The following is a 17,574-nucleotide window of genomic DNA, read 5'->3' as shown; positions in this document are numbered from 1 at the left end:
ACACACACACACACACACACACACACACACACACACACACAATGAAAGGTAATCTGAAAGAGGAAATCAATAATAAGATGGGAGGACCAAAAGAATCCTTTTGCAGAAGTGGGATTTGCACTGAGTGTTGAAAGAAGCCAAGGAAACAAAGAGGCATAGGTGAAGGTGTGGAATATTCCAGGTATAAAGGACACATGGCAATTCAAAGGCATAGAGATGGGATGTGGAGTATCCTGTTCAGGAAACGAGAGGCAGGCCAAGGTAACTGGATGGCACAATGCATGGAGAGGAGTAAAGTCTGAGAAGAATGGAAAGGTAGGAAAAGGCCAAGTTATAAAGGGTTTTAAATGCTAAACATGGAACTTTGAACCTGGAGGTAATTTGGAGCCACTGGAGCTCATTGGGCACAGAATTGACACGGTCAGACCTTCCATTAAGAGGGCTGTTGCAATAGTATAGGCAAAAAGTAATGAGGGCTTGCACCACACCAAGTGTGGATGGCTCTCTCAAAGAGCTTAGCTAAGAAGGGGAAGAGTGATATATAGGATGATAGCTACAGGAGATGGTAGGATCAAATGAAGAATTTTTTTAAGGATGAGGAGACCTGGAGCCAGTAGATAGAAAGATGTTGAAAATAAGAGAAAGTGGGCATGATAGTGGAGAAAATCTGGGACAGAATCGGATCAAGGGTATCTGTAGAGGTATTGGCCTTGACAGAGAGAACAGCTACCTCCCTATCTGAGAATGGAGTGAAGGAGGAGGGAGTGAGGAAATATGTCAGAATGACATGAGATGAGGAGGAAAGGGGATAAAAGGGAACTTTAGGCAAATTGTCTTGATTTTTTTCAATATGGTATGAGGCAAGATCCTCAGATGAGGGGAAGATCGGAGGGGGACGCTATGGGAGATTTGAGGAGAGATGACAAGATTTGGATCAGCCACTCCCAGATAACAAGAGTCAACATCTGTATTTTATAAATTAAGTTTATTTATAAATAAATTTTATATATAAAGTTCATTTATATATTTTATATATGTGTGGGTATATATTATATATTTATTTATACATGAAGTTTATTTATAAACTGCAATTGACAGTTGTTGTGACTTCTCCAAGTTCATACAACTAAAAATGACAATGGAGGGATTCAAGCCTAGGTCCTCTGACACCAACCCACATTCCACTGTGCCACAAGCAGACATAAATGAGCATTTGTCAAGGGATGAGGAAAAGCACCTTTCTTGGCCTACATCCCCTTTTAGAAAAGTTTTTCATTTTTACTTGCATGTAGATCTGATGGTTTTCTGTTAACTAAACATATGTTTATTCCCATTCCTGTCAGGGATTTTCTTTTTTTTTGGCCTTTGATCACATGCACCCCAAATAACTCCTTTGGGGCTTTCTTGTAATTGGACAAACTCTAGAAAGTGATTTCAAAAGCATCTCTTTCATATCTTGTTCTCTGTGTCAGATCTTTTTACATGGGGACACTCAAATTCCAGTGTCACTGTCTTCTCCATTTTATGACCTTGGCCTCTACAGTAATCTCTTTGCTGTTGACTTTGTTTGCACTGCCCTCTGATGTGGTCCTCAAAGTTTACAGACCATCGTCCTCAAAAACATTGAAGAGCACTCTTCAGAACAATGGGAGTACTAGCAGTCTTCTAGGAATTCTTTTTTTAAAAAATTTATTAAATTATTTTATTTTAAAAATTAAATCATTAATTATTATATTAAAACTATTCTAAATTATAAAATGTTATTATTATATTATAAAATTATTAATTAAATTACTTTTTATTTTAATATTAATTTATTTTATTTTCAATTCATGGAACAAAACAAGCATTTCTATAACATGGTACCAAAAAAATTCTTCTAGGAATTTTGAGATGAGATCCTGCCCTCAAGGAGCTCCTCATCTAAGTATGTCTTCTTTCTGAGGCCAGTGCCTCAGAGGGGGAGGGGAGAAGGAGTCTTTCCAAAGGCACAGGGACAAGAGAATATGATGTGAGAGGAAAAATTTGGATTGTTCATTATCATCATTATTATTATCACACTCTGTTCACTCTTTGGCCACATCATCAGCAAAGGTGTAGTGCAGGGGTGGGGAACCTGCAGCCTCGAGGCCACATGTGGCCTTCTAGGCCCTTGGGTGCAGCCTTTTGACTGGGTCCAAGTTTTACGGAACACATCTTTTTATTGAGAGGATTTGTTCTGTGAAGTTTGGACTCGGTCAGAATGCTGCACTTGAGGACCCTAGAGGGCCACATGTGGCCTCAAGGCCACAGGTTCCCCACCCCAGGTGCAGTGTATCGTGTTATGTGCTAGAAATAAAATTGCAAAAGTCCCTTGCCCTCAAGGAGCTTCTTCGATCTATAGGGACAGACATCCTGTGCATGTACAAGCATATATAAAATAAATAAAAGGTAATTGGAAGGGCAGGGGGAGGGGTGGCCCTAGTATCTAGAGGAGGATTAGGAAAGGCTTCTAGTAGGAGTGGGCATTTGAACTGAGCTTTAAAGGAAGCCAGGGAGTCTGGGACATACAGGTAAAGAAAGGAGTGCATTGCAAACGTGGTGGGGAGAGGGGAGAGGGAAGAAGGAGTCTTTCCAAAGGCACAGGGACAAGAGAATGTGATGTGAGAGGAACAGTAAGAAGTCCAGTTGGGTTGAACTGTAGAATATATGAAGGAGGATAATATATGATAAATATGGAGAGGTAGACTAGAGCAAGGTTGTGGAAGGCTTTTATAAAAGCCAGAGGAGTTTGTGTTTTATCCTGGAGGCAAGAGGGTTCCATGAGCGCTCTTTGAGCACAAGAGTGACTGTCACACCTGGGCTTTAGGCAAGAAAAAGGGTCTTGTTAAAAGCGTAGAAGGATCGTATGGACTCGTGAACTGGAGGCAGAAAATTGGGAAGGTGATCTTCACCAACAGCAAATTTGAACAATAACCTTGGATTAGCTTTGTGGTCCTTAGGTCCAGGTCATGTTAATGAGCTTTGTTAGGGGAATTGCAATAGGATTCAGAAATAAAGCATGGAGTGAATCTTCCCCAAGAAGCATAAGGGAATATAATTCTTCATTGAGATGCATGAAGGCTCTTCTACTTTGGGAGAGTCTGTTTTTCAGATAGAGTATGATATTGGGATTCATACTTGGGGAAATTAATACAGTTTTAATATACTTTTGTATTATTAGAGAACCTTAATATTAATGAGGAGAGGTAGCATGGACAGAGACTTGACCTTAGCATCAGGAAGTCTTGGGTTCCAGCTCTGCCTCTGGCAGGTACTGACTGTTACCTAGAGCCACTTAACCTGTCAGTGAGCCAGAGAACTCTCTAGACAGCCAGTCAGTGTATAAACATTTATTAAGTCTTCTTGCCAATCACTGCACTAAGCATTGGGGATACAAAAAGAGGCAGAAGACAGTCCCTGCCCTCAAAGAACTCACAATCTAATAGGGAAAACAGCAAACAGATATGCACAAGCAAGCTATATACAAGATAAATAAGAAATAATTAAAAGAGGAAAGGCACTGGAATGAAGAGTTAAGAAAGGTTTCTGGAAGAAAATGGGATTTCATTTAGGACTTAAAGATGACTCTGAGATGATGAACGTGTGTGTACATGCACATATATACATATATGTGTATACACATACATATATCTTTAAAAGAATAACATTTAAATAACAGGTTTGATCCAAAACATACCTACACACATCTATACATGTATGTGTGAAAATGGTATATCTGTGTACATATATATATATACATGTATCCACGTGTATCTGTGTCTGTACAGATGTATGTATATGTGTCTGAGACATAATTTCACACCTAAATCCTGCATGTTCTGATTTTGTCCCTATATAATGGCTGTGAAGGGGAAGAAGGTTACCTTATTTGTTTCCCTTTGCTTTCACTTAATTGTTGAATTCAAAACTACTGTATCTTCTGTTTTTTTAAATCAGTGTTTTATTCTCATTTTAGCTTGCCAACCAAGCAAGAATTCCTGCAGGTGTCTATAATGTGGTTCCCTGCTCTCGTGAGAAGACCAAGGAGGTCGGGGAAGCTCTTTGCACTGATCCATTGGTATCCAAAATTTCTTTTACTGGTTCGACAGCAACAGGAAAGGTAAGTGAAAGATTACTTTAAAGGGTCTTATGAAATGTAAAATATTATTTTGTAAAGGAGAGGTAGAAAGAGGGATGCCTCAGAGATGGGATTGGAAACCCCCACAATTCAGGCCAGGAAAATTTCTGTAATGCTTGGCCACCACACTAAGTTTTCAAACTCAGCAGACCACTAGTGTTCTCTGTCCTCCCACCGCAAAAATTCAAGCTGCTTTAATGGCCACCAGGCCAATCCACTAGCATAGATTAGCCTTACCCTGGGGGAAATAAATAAGAAGTTGATTTGTTTTAAGATGACCTAAAACGGGCAAGTGATAAGATAGAATCAAAGAAAAACTGAATCTGCTGATCAGGAAAGGCCTTCTGGAAAATAGAGGCCCTTTTGAAGGTGAAAAGCTTGAGCATCCTGGAGGTACAGGGACCAAACTAGAAATAAGCGTCTTGGCATTCCCAGGACCAATGCTTTTGGCCTAACAACACAGGATGAGTACTGCCTTAGCCTTCTAGTAGAGCATTAGGCCTTTCCCATCCATTTTTCTTCGCAGGGCATCTTTGCCACCTCTTAAATTCTGTGACTGCATAGTCAGAGACTGATCGTGGCCTCCATCTCAATGTGTGTTCATGGCTGGTTCTCCACTGTAACTGCAGATTCTGTTGCACTATGCTGCTGACTCCGTGAAGAGGGTCTCCATGGAGCTAGGGGGGCATGCCCCATTTATCGTGTTTGACAGTGCCAATGTGGACCAGGCGGTGGCAGGGGCCCTGGCTTCCAAATACAGAAATTCTGGTCAGGTGAGTCCTCTAGAATATTTCTAGAATTTGTGTTTGAAGGCCTTGTCCCTGCCTTGAATATGATTTTGAGTATCTGTTTATCAAACTTTTTTCCTCCTTCCATTTCTACCTCTTCCTTTGGTTCACTTCCCCCCTTGACATTTTTCCTTAGGTAAGCTCCCACTCTAATGTTAGTTGATAAATTCAGTATTAGCTTTATTACTGTTGGTTAAATCCACTCTTTTCCAGAGGGCTATCACCTCTCAAGCTATGGAGGAAGCGCTGAATGTTTGGACTAAAAAAAAAAATACTATTTTTTCAGTTCTCTGTATCCAGAGGCAGGATGGCATAATAGGTAGAGCATTGGCCTCAGATCCATGAAGACTTGGGATCAGGTCTTGTCTCTCACACATCCTGACCATGTAACCCCAGACAAGTCCCTCATAGGCAGAGGGGTTCTTAACCTGTTTCATGTCTTGAACTGATGATAATCTGGTTAAGCTTCTTCATGCCTTCTCCAAATAATGTTTTTCAATGCATAAATTAAAATACACAGGATTGCAGAAGGAAACCAATTATTTTGAAATGTAATTACCAAATATTTTTCAGAAACAAGTTCATGGACACTAGGTTAAGAGCCTGATATGAGGCGGTTTTTTAAGACCATGAATTGCACAGAACAATTCTGACTCACCTTGGTCTCTCCCTTTTCCTATTTCTTCATATACATATACACTTCATGTTCTTGCTTAGGACACTGCCTAACACATAGTAGATGCTTCTTATAAATGCTTCCTCACTATTCCCCTTCTCACCTCCTAGTATTTATTCTCAGCTCTCCTTGTTGTTTGTCAGGCAGCAAGCCAGCTCACTTTACTTACTTCTTGCATTTTAGTTTTCGGTTAATAGGTAAAAAGAAATTGGGGCTGAAAAAGATGTCATTTGTACCCCTTTTTTTATTTCCAGGTTAAAGAAAGAATGCAATGTCACCCAGGCCTCCAGATATTTTTTACTTGCAAGGCTAAAACTGGGTAGGAAATAAACTAGGCCTCCTATAATGACACCTCTAATAGATAATAGTCAGGGATTATTAACTTGGGCCAACCGCTTTGGACCCTTCTCATGTTTTATCCCTTTTGTATTTAGACATGTGTTTGCTCCAATCGTTTCTTGGTGCAAAGGGGAATCCATGATTCCTTTGTGAAGAAGTTTGCTGAAGCCATTAATAGAGAGCTGCGTGTAGGTCATGGATATGAGGAGAGAACCACGCAAGGCCCATTGATTAACGAAAAAGCAGTGGAAAAGGTAAGTGAATCAATTAAAGCTTAGTCTCTGTCTTCAATATTAACATGGTCAGCTTAGCTAGTAGATCTTTGTCAGTGCTCAAATCTACTGTGGGAGAATTCAGTCAACAAGCATTTATGTAGCTCTTAACTGTGTTTCAGGCACTATACTTAAATCCTGGAGAGACACAAATTTAAAAAAAAAAAAAAAGCTCATGCCTTCAAGGAGCTTGCCTTCTAAAGGGCAAGACAACATAAATATAAACAGGTGCATTCAATATGTCTAGGGCAGGTAGGTGGCTCAGTGGATAGGGTGTCAGGACTGGAGTCAGGAAGACTCAGCCTCAGACGCTTACTAGCTGTATGACCCTGGGCAAGTCACTTAACCCTGTTTTCCTCAATTTCCTTGTCTGTAAAATGAACTAGAGAAGGAAATGGCAAACTTCTCCAGTATCTTCGCCAAGAAAACCCCAAATGGGGTCATGAAGAGTCATTCAACAGGTAACCTTAGAGGGAAAGGCACAAAAAAGTGAAGAAAATCATGTAAAATCTGTAGCTTGAGATGAATCTTGAAGGAATCCAGGGATTAAAAAAAACAAACAAACAAGTGAAGAGGTAGAGCCTTCCAAGCAGGTCTTCAGTTCTGAGAAATCAGATAATAAAGTCAGCTTTCATTTCTTGAGTTAAACAGTATATTACCTGGAAGATTGATCGTGAGACTGGAAGTTAGGAAATCTTCTTTCTAACTCTTTCCCATAATTCCCCCAGAGACCCTGTAACCAGCTTCATTTCTGCACCTCCCTTTCTGCAGCTATAAAATGGAGATAATACCAGTCTCCAGTCCTCCCTCCCTCCAGGGCTTATGATGAAGAAATACTGTTTGTAAGGCTCATTAAACATGTTAGAGGGAAGGCGGGAAGACTTTTGAAAACAAGTTTGTGTGCTGGCTGAAACACTGGGTTTGGTCTCATATTTCTTCCTCTTATCACAAATTATTCTTTCAGCCCTCACTTTTAGTACTCTCTCCAAATAGTCATTGAATTCCCAAAACTTCCAGCAGGGGGAGATAGAATGCCAAGTGTTTAGGTCAGGATTTAGAGATGGAGGAGAAAACTGAGGTTGAGGGAGAGGAAATTCTTCTTGGCAATTTTTAAATTTAAATATCACACTTTAGGATGATCAAAACTGGGAAGGTTTTTTTCCTATACTTTCATTCCTGTTTATTAAACTCCTTTTAGAGTCACTCGAGGAATTTCCTTGCTAATCTAAGAATATAATATATTGCCTGGGTGGTCTGCTCTTATTGGTGTAGAGACTAGACCTGAGATTTCAGTGGTATAGGGAACTCCTGGATGAGTCACTGGGGACACAGATTAAATGACTTGCCTGGGTCACCCAGCCAACATGTGTCAGAAGTAGAGCTTAAACTCGGATCTGGGCTGCAAGACCATCTATCTGTCTACCATCTTTAAAATCAGGGAGAAAATTGTTACTCTCGTTATCATCAGTAGTTAGCCAGAAAAATCAGGATGTGGAATGTGAATACAAGAGAGAAAGAAAAACAGGAAGCAGTCATTTCAGCAGAGAGTAGGACGGGGGAAAAGCCTGTAGTTTGGGACTTATCCAAGGTGAAAAAAACGTAACAGCCCCAAAGTTGGCAGCCTTGCCGCACCAAAGTGGAAAATGCCAAATCATCGGAGTGTTTGGAGGTCTATTGAAAATACCAGGGAACAAGTTAGGGAGGGTTCTTTATTTTGTGCTCTTGCCAAGCTCTCACTGCCTAGCAACTGAGCTGATCACACCAAAATCACATTCATCTGTGTCCGTTGTGAAAACAAATTGAAACACAGCGATGTGGGAGAGCTCTTAGACTCTTTTAATTCTCATGAGACCTTGAAGCATTTTGCTTGCAAAAAGAAGTTTCTTAAACTGTGTGTGGGGGGAGGTGTGTGAAGGTGCTCTTTAGTTGGATGGTTTTCGATTGTCTAGCTCAGTGCCTTTGCTTTGGTCCCTTGGTGCAGGCTGAGAGGGATAACAGATGGAAAAGACCCTTTAGTTCCTTGTGCTTCTGCCCTGCCAGCTCACAGGGGGTAACCAAAGCTGCGCTCTTTCTTCTCTTTCCATTTAAGCCCTTGTTGTGACTATCAGAAACAAATAATTCTGTAGTTCTAGTCTCCAGCTCTCTCCTTTGGGAATCAAAGCATGCCATGTTCCTTGTCCCTACGCCATCTGACTAAAATTATCAGATGCAACCCCTGAAACAAGTCAAGCGACCTGAACCTTTAGAGAATGTAGTGCAGGGTAGTGGCTAGGACACGGCTTTGGCGTTCAGATCCTGTGCCGCCTCCCAGCTCATGTGACCAGGGACAAATCACTGAATTTTCCCTTGGCCCTTATTTCCTCAACTCTAAGATGGGGGTAATTAATATGGTAACATATAAGTTAATACATACTTATATAACATAAATAATTAGTTAATTAATATGGGTACTGTATTACCCATATAGGTATATTACCTTAGGAAGTTTTAAGGCTCAAATGCTGTCCTGTATGGGAAGTACTTCATTGTATATTAATTTCAGTTATTGTTGTTGTTATTATTAAATGATTTTGCTTCTTTTTTTGTCCTCAGAAGGTAGAGAAAGATAGAGGAAGAGTGTAGGACTGAAAATGGTCATCATAGCCTTAAGTAAAGTAAAGTCAAGTATCCCTGTACATTTATTTATTTATAATTTATGCCTAAATTAAAATTACACAGCAGATCTTTTTGACAAGTTATTGTGGCTTTAGGAGATGATTAGGTTGTGGGGAAATGGCCATCTTTTCCATTTGCAATTTTTCTCCCAAATTTGGCCATGGCCACAGCTATAGCAGGATACAGCATTTTTTTTTTTCTATGAGTAGAGCAAATACTCTGGCCTAATTCTCTCAAAATGAGGTCAGGCACATCTCGAAGTTCTGGACCTCTGAGAGGTCAAGTGCACTTTTCTCTAATGCTTCTATTTAGGGGTGTTCTCCCCACTGTTAGCCGTCATTGTCTAGCCCCTACATCCATTTAATCAATTAGTTTTTACAAAGGGATATTGATTTCAAAGATAAAGCAATATCATTAGTATAAACATTTCTCCTTAACAGTTGGGGAAACACCTCAGTCTCTGAAGAGAGTGGACTTAGAATTCATCTCTGCTGCAACTAGGTTAGGTCCTGAAGGTCGATTCTCATTCCCCTGGGCCTCAGAGCTAGACCAGAGGCTGCAGAACTTAGTACAGACTCCAATCCCAGGTCTGCTGGTGACTCACTCTCCTGATATCTCACAGCATCTCTAATTTCCTTCACCTAAAATGAAAAAAACAAAACTCTGAGGCAAAGAACCATGGCCTGTATTCACAGGCCACACATCAGCCTCAAGTGGTGGGAGAGGGAGTACAGTAAAACCTCTACCTTCTACCCTTACATACAGCATTGTCTCTCACTAGAATGCTGATAGGCTAGAAGTTAAACCAAGAGAAGAGAAATGAGGTTGAGTGCCTTTTGAAGGCTCCGCAGTTCCAATCCAAGAGGCTCTCATTCACCACGTGCTTAGTGACCTATACCAGTTATAGAACTTGTATAGAGCCTGTGCTCCAGATGCTTCCATTCCAAGGCATGCATCGTTATGACTCTCCCAAAAGCAGATTCTCCAGCCTTTTCCACTTGAGAAATTGCATCATTGATACTCTGTACATGATCATAAGGACTGGGTTCATTGGCCAGTTCCTAGTTACATGACATTTAGCTTGGGCAAGATCAACATTTAGATGAACTCTGCAGAGATTCTTCTCAATTATACTCCCTTTAACATTTCTGCCCGAACGAGTTTTTAGTGATAGAGCAAAAGAATTTATTCACACTTGCATGGGGTATATCCTGAAGTTACCAGACTGTTAGCAGAATCATTGATCTTTTGCACCCTACCAAGGTAGGACAACATGTACTCATACATACTCAGTCTCCGACTAAAAATGATAACATTTGCAGAGTCTAAGTAAGATACCTAAGTTTTCCTGACTTTGGGGGTGTTAATACTGGCCATATGCCTATCTCTTTTTATTCTAAAACTTTGAGTTCATAAAGAGAGGTAAAGAAATTAAGTAATATTGCCTCTTTGTGACAGGGAAGGATCTGGTGTTGGATAGGGGACAGGGACTGTGGATAGGACTGGACCTGTGATCTTATTGGTTATAGTGAACTCCCAAGTGATGAAATTCCTTCTACTAACATAGGTAGGCACTTTTCCTGCAACCTATAGTTTTAGAGAGCTGCCTAAAATGATGAAACATTAAATAACTTGCCCAGGGTCATATAGCCAGTATGTAACAGGTAGAATTTGAACCCAGATCTCTGTAGCTTTGAGGCCAGCTCAATCTACTATACCACAGTACCTCTCCTGATGCTAGAAAAAGGAATCAAATAATCAGGAACAGACTGGAGGTTTTGAACAGCTTCATTCTAATTTCCATCTCTTTTCCATCCAGTCTTTGTACTTTGACCCACATTTTGCATTTTGGTAAGAATTTTTCAACATGTCTCAACAGCTCAGTGTAGGAGAGTTGTAGCTAGATAGGGTGGTTTTTCACCTGTTCTTTCTCCACTGAGTTGAACTTGCCAGAAGTACCTTCATTCCCTGGGTATTAAGTAGTAATACTACTTTGAGGAAGGGACAAGACAAAAGCTCCGTTTGCCAGGGCTGTTATTATCATTAGTATGTAGTTTTAAGGGCTGTGAGTTTCAGCAAAACCAAAACAATATAATGATCCTTTGCCTAAAGGGCATGTTTTCTAACTTGTTGGGTCACATTATGTAAGATACTGTGCCATTCATATCTGTAATGATGGTTTAATCTAAAACATAATCATGCTGATAATATGGAATGCATTTCTGATCTCTTTTTGTTGGTTTTTGTTTAGGGAAAAGAAAAGAAAAGAAAAGAAAGCACACCACAGAAGTCTGGTCCAGGGCTGGGCAAACTACCATCCTTATCCCCAAATCCCCACTACTAGTGGTCCACAAGCTACGAATGATCTTTACATTTTAAAATAATGTTTTATTTGTATTTTAAAATGTAAAAGCCATTCTTAGTTCACAAGTGGGCCTTATAAAAATAGGCACCTCTGGTCCTTGGGATGTGGTTTGCCAGCTGCAGTTTTGGAAACTGAGGCTTTGTGAAGTCAAATGACTTTTGCCCTGTGTCCCATGGCTAGTTAGTAGTAGATTTGGATCTCAGTTATTTTAAATGAATTTTCTCTTTCTGTCTCTTGCTGCCAGGTTCTATTAGTAATATATAGAAATGCTGATGATTTATGTGGGTTTATTTTATATCTTGCAATTTTGCTGAAGTTGTTAATTATTTCAGCTAGTTTTTTAGTTGATTCTCTAGGATTCTTTAAGTATACCATTATATCACTGGCAAAGAGTGAGTTTTATTTCTTCGTTGCCTTTTCTAATTTCTTCAATTTCTTTTTCTCTTATTGCCATAGCTAACATTTTAAGTACAATATTGGATAATAGTGATGGTAATGGGCATCCTTGATTCACCCCTGAGCTTATTGGGAAGGCTTCTAGCTTATCCCCATTACAGATGCTTGGTGATGGGTTCAGATGGATAACTACTTATTTTCAGGAAAGCTCCATTTATTCCAGTGTTTTTAATGAGAATGGATATTACATTTTTATCAAAAGCTTTTTCTGGATCTATAAAGGTAATCATAGGATTTTTGTTATTTCAGTTGTTGATATGGTCAGTTATGCTGATAGTTTTCCTAACATTGAGCCATCCCTGCAGTCCTGGTAGAAATCCCACCTGCTCAGTAGACCTGGATCTCAAAGCTTAGTGTCATGACCAGTGATAATTCCACTAAACCTCACTGCGTCAGTGGTCCTAAGTTCCCATGTTCAGAGAAATACTACTTTTTGCTGAGAAGACAAGTCTACCTTAAGAAGGAAGAGAACTTTCCTCAAGGGAACAGGGCAAGATGAAATCCTTTCCCTCCCTTCCCCCAATTTTATCAGTTTCCTCTAAAACAGAAGAGCACTAGCTGCTGTCAGACTGGGACTACTTGGCAGGATCATGTGCTCCTGCAGAAAGCTTGACAATATCTCAGGAAGTGAACTCTATTTTAGGATTCATCAGTGTAAGCAGAAAAGCTGATTGGGACTTAATGCTGTTGAATTGGAGAATTAAGGCTCCATAGAGAAAAGCAGAAGAGAAAAAAACCTTCAAGTAAAAGGAAGTGATCTTTCCCTCTATCTCCCTCCTCTTTGATGACCCTTTCTCAATTTCTCTCACCCTCTCTCTTCTCAACTTTTCTCCTTTTTCTTGTTTTCTCTCCCCCCCCATTTAAAAATGTTCTTTCCTTCTTGCATTCTTTTATCTTTTTCTTTACTTCTTAACCTCTTCCCTCTTTTATTTTCTCTCCTCTATGTCCTCTCTCCCCTCCAGGCTTTGCCCCTTTTTGCCTGTCTCACTTTCTCCTCTCCTCTATTCCCCCTTGTTCCTTCTTTCTTCTCTGCCTCCTTCAGGGAGGCTTATGATGCTTTGGATCAAGTTGTTTATGAGATCACAGCATGCTGTGTGCGTCCTGTAACCCCTGTCCTTTGGCTGCAGGTTGTCTTATTCTGCTCTTCATTGGGAATCAAAATTGTGCTTGCTTACTGACGTCTCTGAAAATCCAAAAATCCTGTCTTTTCTCTAGTATTGTCAAGATTTAAAAAACAAAACAAAACAAAAAAAACAGCAAACACAGATCTGATGCAGGCTTGAGATAATAAGTTGTGGTTTTTTGCTCTTGTTTTTTAACGGTTTAACGTCACCATCTTCGCAAACTCACCAAATAAGAAAACAAAGGAAATGATGATTAAAAGATTAAAAGCTATAGCCCCTCTGGTCATGATTTCAAGTGAACTCACATCTGAATAAAGCTCTTTAATGCCTGGGGAGGCATGCCAGAGTACAGCACTAGCTTGAGGAAGTAGTTTCTGGTGAGGGCAAAGCTGGTTTTGTTTTTTTCCTTTGTATCACAAATGCCTAAAACAGGGCCTGACATTTAGTAACTGCTTAATAAATGCTTGTTGATTGATTGATGGATGGAATCATAACTCTTCCCTCCTCCACCCCTACCACATCCTCCCAGCAACACCCTGTAGTGGTTAGACCAAAGCATTCTGACCCCAGTGGGCTAGACTATGGTTCATCACCCCCCCCCCCACTCCCACCCCACCCATGACAGCCCAGGACTGTGAAAGATGTCCAAGACATCCCTCTCAATTTGAGCTTTGAGGTAATGGACATGATCCATACCTCTCATTTGGTTGCTTGTGATTTCACTCCACCCAAGAACACATACATTCTGAGGCTGAAGGCTTGGACCATGACAACTGGACCAGAATGGCATTTGTTCAGTAAGGAGGCAGTTCTGACTAGGTGGCACAAATCCAACCCAGAAGAAAATGCAGGCTCCATTTTGCCAGCACTGCCTACTCTTCACATTGGCATTCCCCACATCCTTTGATACTGCCAAAGCTGGATTAGAGTCTACAAAACCATCCCCATCCCCTGAGAGTTCCTTCCCTACCCCCCCACCACACCTAATTAAATGCTTTATATATAAGGAGTTATTTATTAATATGTTTATGAATCTAATTTAGTGGTCATTCCTTAGATTGACCACAGTCTGGAGGGCAGCAGGTCAATGGCTTTGTATTAGGAACATTTCGTGTTCTTCAGATGGTTCTGAAACTCACCAGAAATTTCTGGGGCATGGGCCAGGAGGGCCTCTTAAACCAGTTTTGTTGGACTATGCTGGACTAACCTCTGCTGAATGCTTTGAGGCCCAAAGATAAAAGGCTGCATCTGTCTGTTTTTTAGGGGCTGCCATTTGCTAGGCCCTCAAACGTGTGTTTACAGTGTCCTTTTATGACAGAAGGGCATTTTGTAGAAAACACTATGTCTTAAAACTAGCTTTCAATATAATACCACATTTAAAGTGACTAGTAGTATGGAAATGCCCCGACCTGCTTTATTTTCTCTGCTCTTTAAAATAACATTATCTCAGTGTCTTTATACACACTAAAGCATTCTCAACTGGCTTCTCCAAACCTTATTTTCTCTGTTTCATGCAGGTAGAGAAACATGTGAGAGATGCAGTTTCCAAAGGAGCCACCATTGTGACAGGAGGGAAAAGGCACAGCTCTGGGAAAAACTTTTTTGAGCCAACCCTCCTTAGCAACGTCACCCCAGACATGCTGTGCTCTCAGGAAGAAACTTTTGGCCCCCTGGCACCAGTTATTAAGTAAGAGCAGTGCTATTTTAAAGTAGACAAGAGAGACCAAGGAAAGTTTCTGGAGGGTGGGCTATCAGAGGTGGAGAGGGAGCAATCACATTCCCCTCACCAGGAATGAGGTGGGACAATGCAAAGAAATGTAAAAGGCCTTGGTTTTTTAATTAAAAGTAGACTTGGAGCTGTTTTAAGTGCACTCTGTTTTTAACAAAAAGCAAAAAAAAAAAAATACATGGAGGTAGCTGAGGGATTTGAGCTGTGAAAAGTATTAATCATTGTGATGAAAACTTGGGCCACCAGTATTCATAATTTTGGTTCAGTCTTCCTGGGGGAAAAAGAAAAGAAAATAGAGGATTATCAAACAGATTAGCATAGGCAGAGTTTTTTCTTATTTTTCTTTTTTTTTAATATCTTTTGTTTTGGCTTGACTTCTGAATATATCCCTCTCCACTCCCCTGCCAGCTATCCCTTGTAACAAAGAAAACAAAAAACTTCCTTTTTAGGAAATTCAGCAAAACTAACACACACCAAGCCTGGCAATATGTGCATATGAACTACATTCATAGTTTCCCACCTCTGCAAAGAGAGGGAAGGAGGGAAAGGAAAAGAGAGAGGAAGAGAGAGAGAGAAGGGTGCATTTTCTCATCACTTTTTCAAAGCCAAGAGTGGTCATTATATTTACACGGAGTTCAGTCTGGGTTGTTGTGGTGGTGGTAGTGGTTGTTGTTAATTCTTTTGTTTTATATTGTTGAAATCATCGTGTATGTTGTCTTCCTGGTTCCGCTTATTTTTGTCTTCATCTTTTTATGGCAGACGATACCATATTACCACAACAATAAATACCATACAGGTAATAAATGCCATGTAACAATACCATAGCTGGTGGATTGATCATAAGTGACTTTCCTAAGAGAGGACAGGTGAAACAAGCACGTGAGTGAAAGGGCTCACAATAGTGGTGATGGAGATGAGTGTAGAAGAAAGACAGCAAAGAGCACACGAGGCAGAAAGACGATGCTGAAAGAGCACGGGTGAAGACTCAGAGGATCTTGGTTCAATTCCTGACCTGTCCGAAGTCACCACCTCTCTGGGCCGTATAGTTTCCTAGTGTGTAAAATGAAAGCATTAGTCTGGACTTGTGCAGTGTCTTCTAGTTCTAAATCTACGAGCCAGAGAGCTCTCTTCAGATATTTGAAAGGGTATCAGAGAAGATGGATTAAATTTGTGAAGGAAAGAAGGAAGGAATATGGGAAGGAAGAAAGGAAGGAATGCAAGAAAGGAAGGAAGGAAGGAAATATTAATGCTCACTATGTGCCTGGCACTGTTCTATGCCCATTACAAATATTAGGTAGGAAGTTCCCCATCACTAGGGTTCTTCAGGTCAGAGTTGGATGCCCACTTGTCAGGATGTTGTAGTAGGAATTCTTGTCTGGGTATGGATTAGAAAAGATGTCCTCTAAGGTGCTTTCCAATTCTGAGACAATATGATCCTGTGAGCATTGTCAGGGGCGCTACAGGAAGTACAGGGTACTTCTCTACCAGTCACCCCCTCTTTCAGATAAACTGCTTATCTTCCTGTGATATGCGGTATTGTCAGGTAGATTGGCAGAAATGCTCATCTCTGTTCAGTAGGTTGACTTTGAGGCTTCTTGTTCCAGCCTAATTGGAGTTAACACATATTTGTAAACTGAAAAGAAGAATAATCTGCTCACTTTGCTTCTCTGTAATTATTTTCAATTTAGTTTCTAATATATACTGTAGTATTTCCTTGAGTAGTACAAAGAGCCCTGGAATTGGGAGTAGGAAGACCTGGGCTCAAATTATGACTCTGCTAATTACCACTTGTATGAGCTTGAGCAAATCATTTCCCTACTCTGGGTCACAGTTTCCTCATTTGTACAAAGACAAGATTCATCTCCAAGGTCAATTCCAACTCTAAATCCTGTAATCTTCCTATCCTATTGGAGAAAAACCTTCAATTTAAAATACAGTCACCCCACCACAAATAATTAAATCTTTCCTTCAGAACTGAGAAGCCTTGCTGCCATATGCCTACCTTGCAAAATGTTCAAAATTTGGGAAGTAAGGGGAAGAAGAAAGGGATAATTTTATTCACCTATTTTGCCTATGTCCTTTTTATACCAAAAAAAATTTTTTTGGCAGATTTGATACAGAGGAAGAAGCCCTTGCTATTGCCAATGCAGTGGATGTGGGTTTAGCAGGTAAGTTTGGAAGTCATTTTTATTTGTTTGTTTTTGATTGGTTCACAGTTGGTGGTAATATATTCAAGCTAGTGTTCCTTGAGCATCCAGTTCATCATTTCCCCTGATCTTTATATTGGTCTTTCAGCTTGATTCTGATTTATCATCAATAGCCCCCCTGGTTTTTTGTTATGTTTTTCAGCAGGGGTGATGGATTTGTGCTTCAGAATCCCCTCTTCTTGTTCTCCTTGTTACACGTGTCTGGATTGCCCTGACAAGGGTTAGAGGTGCAGTGAACTAAAGTTAACTAACCCGGATAGATATCAGACCTGCCCTTGTAACCTCCTTCCCACTCCAAACAGCAGAGGCACAGGTCCTATTTAGATACCAAGTGTTTCTTCTTCCAATTTACTGACTGGAGGCTTTTTTTTTTTTTAATCTTTTTCATTTACCTTAGTACAGTAAGACTCTAATTTCATCAGTATGGGTACTACCTTCACTGAGGCAGATTGTAACCCCTGGAGGACATCAGTGTGAACCTCCATGCAAAAGTGTGTGTGTGTGTGTGTGTGTGTGTGTGTGTGTGTGTAAGTGTATGTAAAATATAATTTTACATACTGAAGTTTTTAAAACTATATCATATAAAAATCATTGAAGCCACTGCTTTGGAAGGATTTCCCATTCCCTCTGGCGCCTATTAAATTAGAAATATAGCTTAGAAATGTTTTGGAAATGAACTGCACACAGCTTTTCTACTTGTCTGACATTGGCCAAGGGAGGCAGAGAGTAGGAAAATATCTGCTGGCATTTGCCAAGGTAAGTAGCCACCCTGTGTTTCTAACCTCATTAAAGACATATGTGAGT

At 40.2% G+C, this 17,574-nt stretch overlaps 1 protein-coding gene across 1 annotated transcript in view; it reads left to right on the top strand.

Annotated features, from left to right (window-relative positions):
* The window catches only part of ALDH5A1 (aldehyde dehydrogenase 5 family member A1), a 40,620-nt gene that overhangs the window by 19,391 nt on the left and 3,655 nt on the right, over window positions 1–17,574 (top strand). Inside the window, exons 5-9 of the mRNA XM_027874041.1 lie at window positions 3,998–4,141; window positions 4,789–4,932; window positions 6,058–6,216; window positions 14,352–14,521; window positions 16,673–16,731. Of these exons, the coding sequence (XP_027729842.1) occupies window positions 3,998–4,141; window positions 4,789–4,932; window positions 6,058–6,216; window positions 14,352–14,521; window positions 16,673–16,731 (676 nt within the window). The remainder of the gene's footprint in view (window positions 1–3,997; window positions 4,142–4,788; window positions 4,933–6,057; window positions 6,217–14,351; window positions 14,522–16,672; window positions 16,732–17,574) is intronic.

The sequence above is a fragment of the Vombatus ursinus genome, unplaced genomic scaffold (assembly GCF_900497805.2).
Source record: "Vombatus ursinus unplaced genomic scaffold, bare-nosed wombat genome assembly UNPS02000577.1, whole genome shotgun sequence".
NCBI classification, from domain to species: Eukaryota; Metazoa; Chordata; class Mammalia; order Diprotodontia; family Vombatidae; genus Vombatus; species Vombatus ursinus.
The sequence above is the reverse complement of the archived record's forward strand: the minus strand, read 5'-3'. Positions and strand labels throughout refer to the sequence as shown.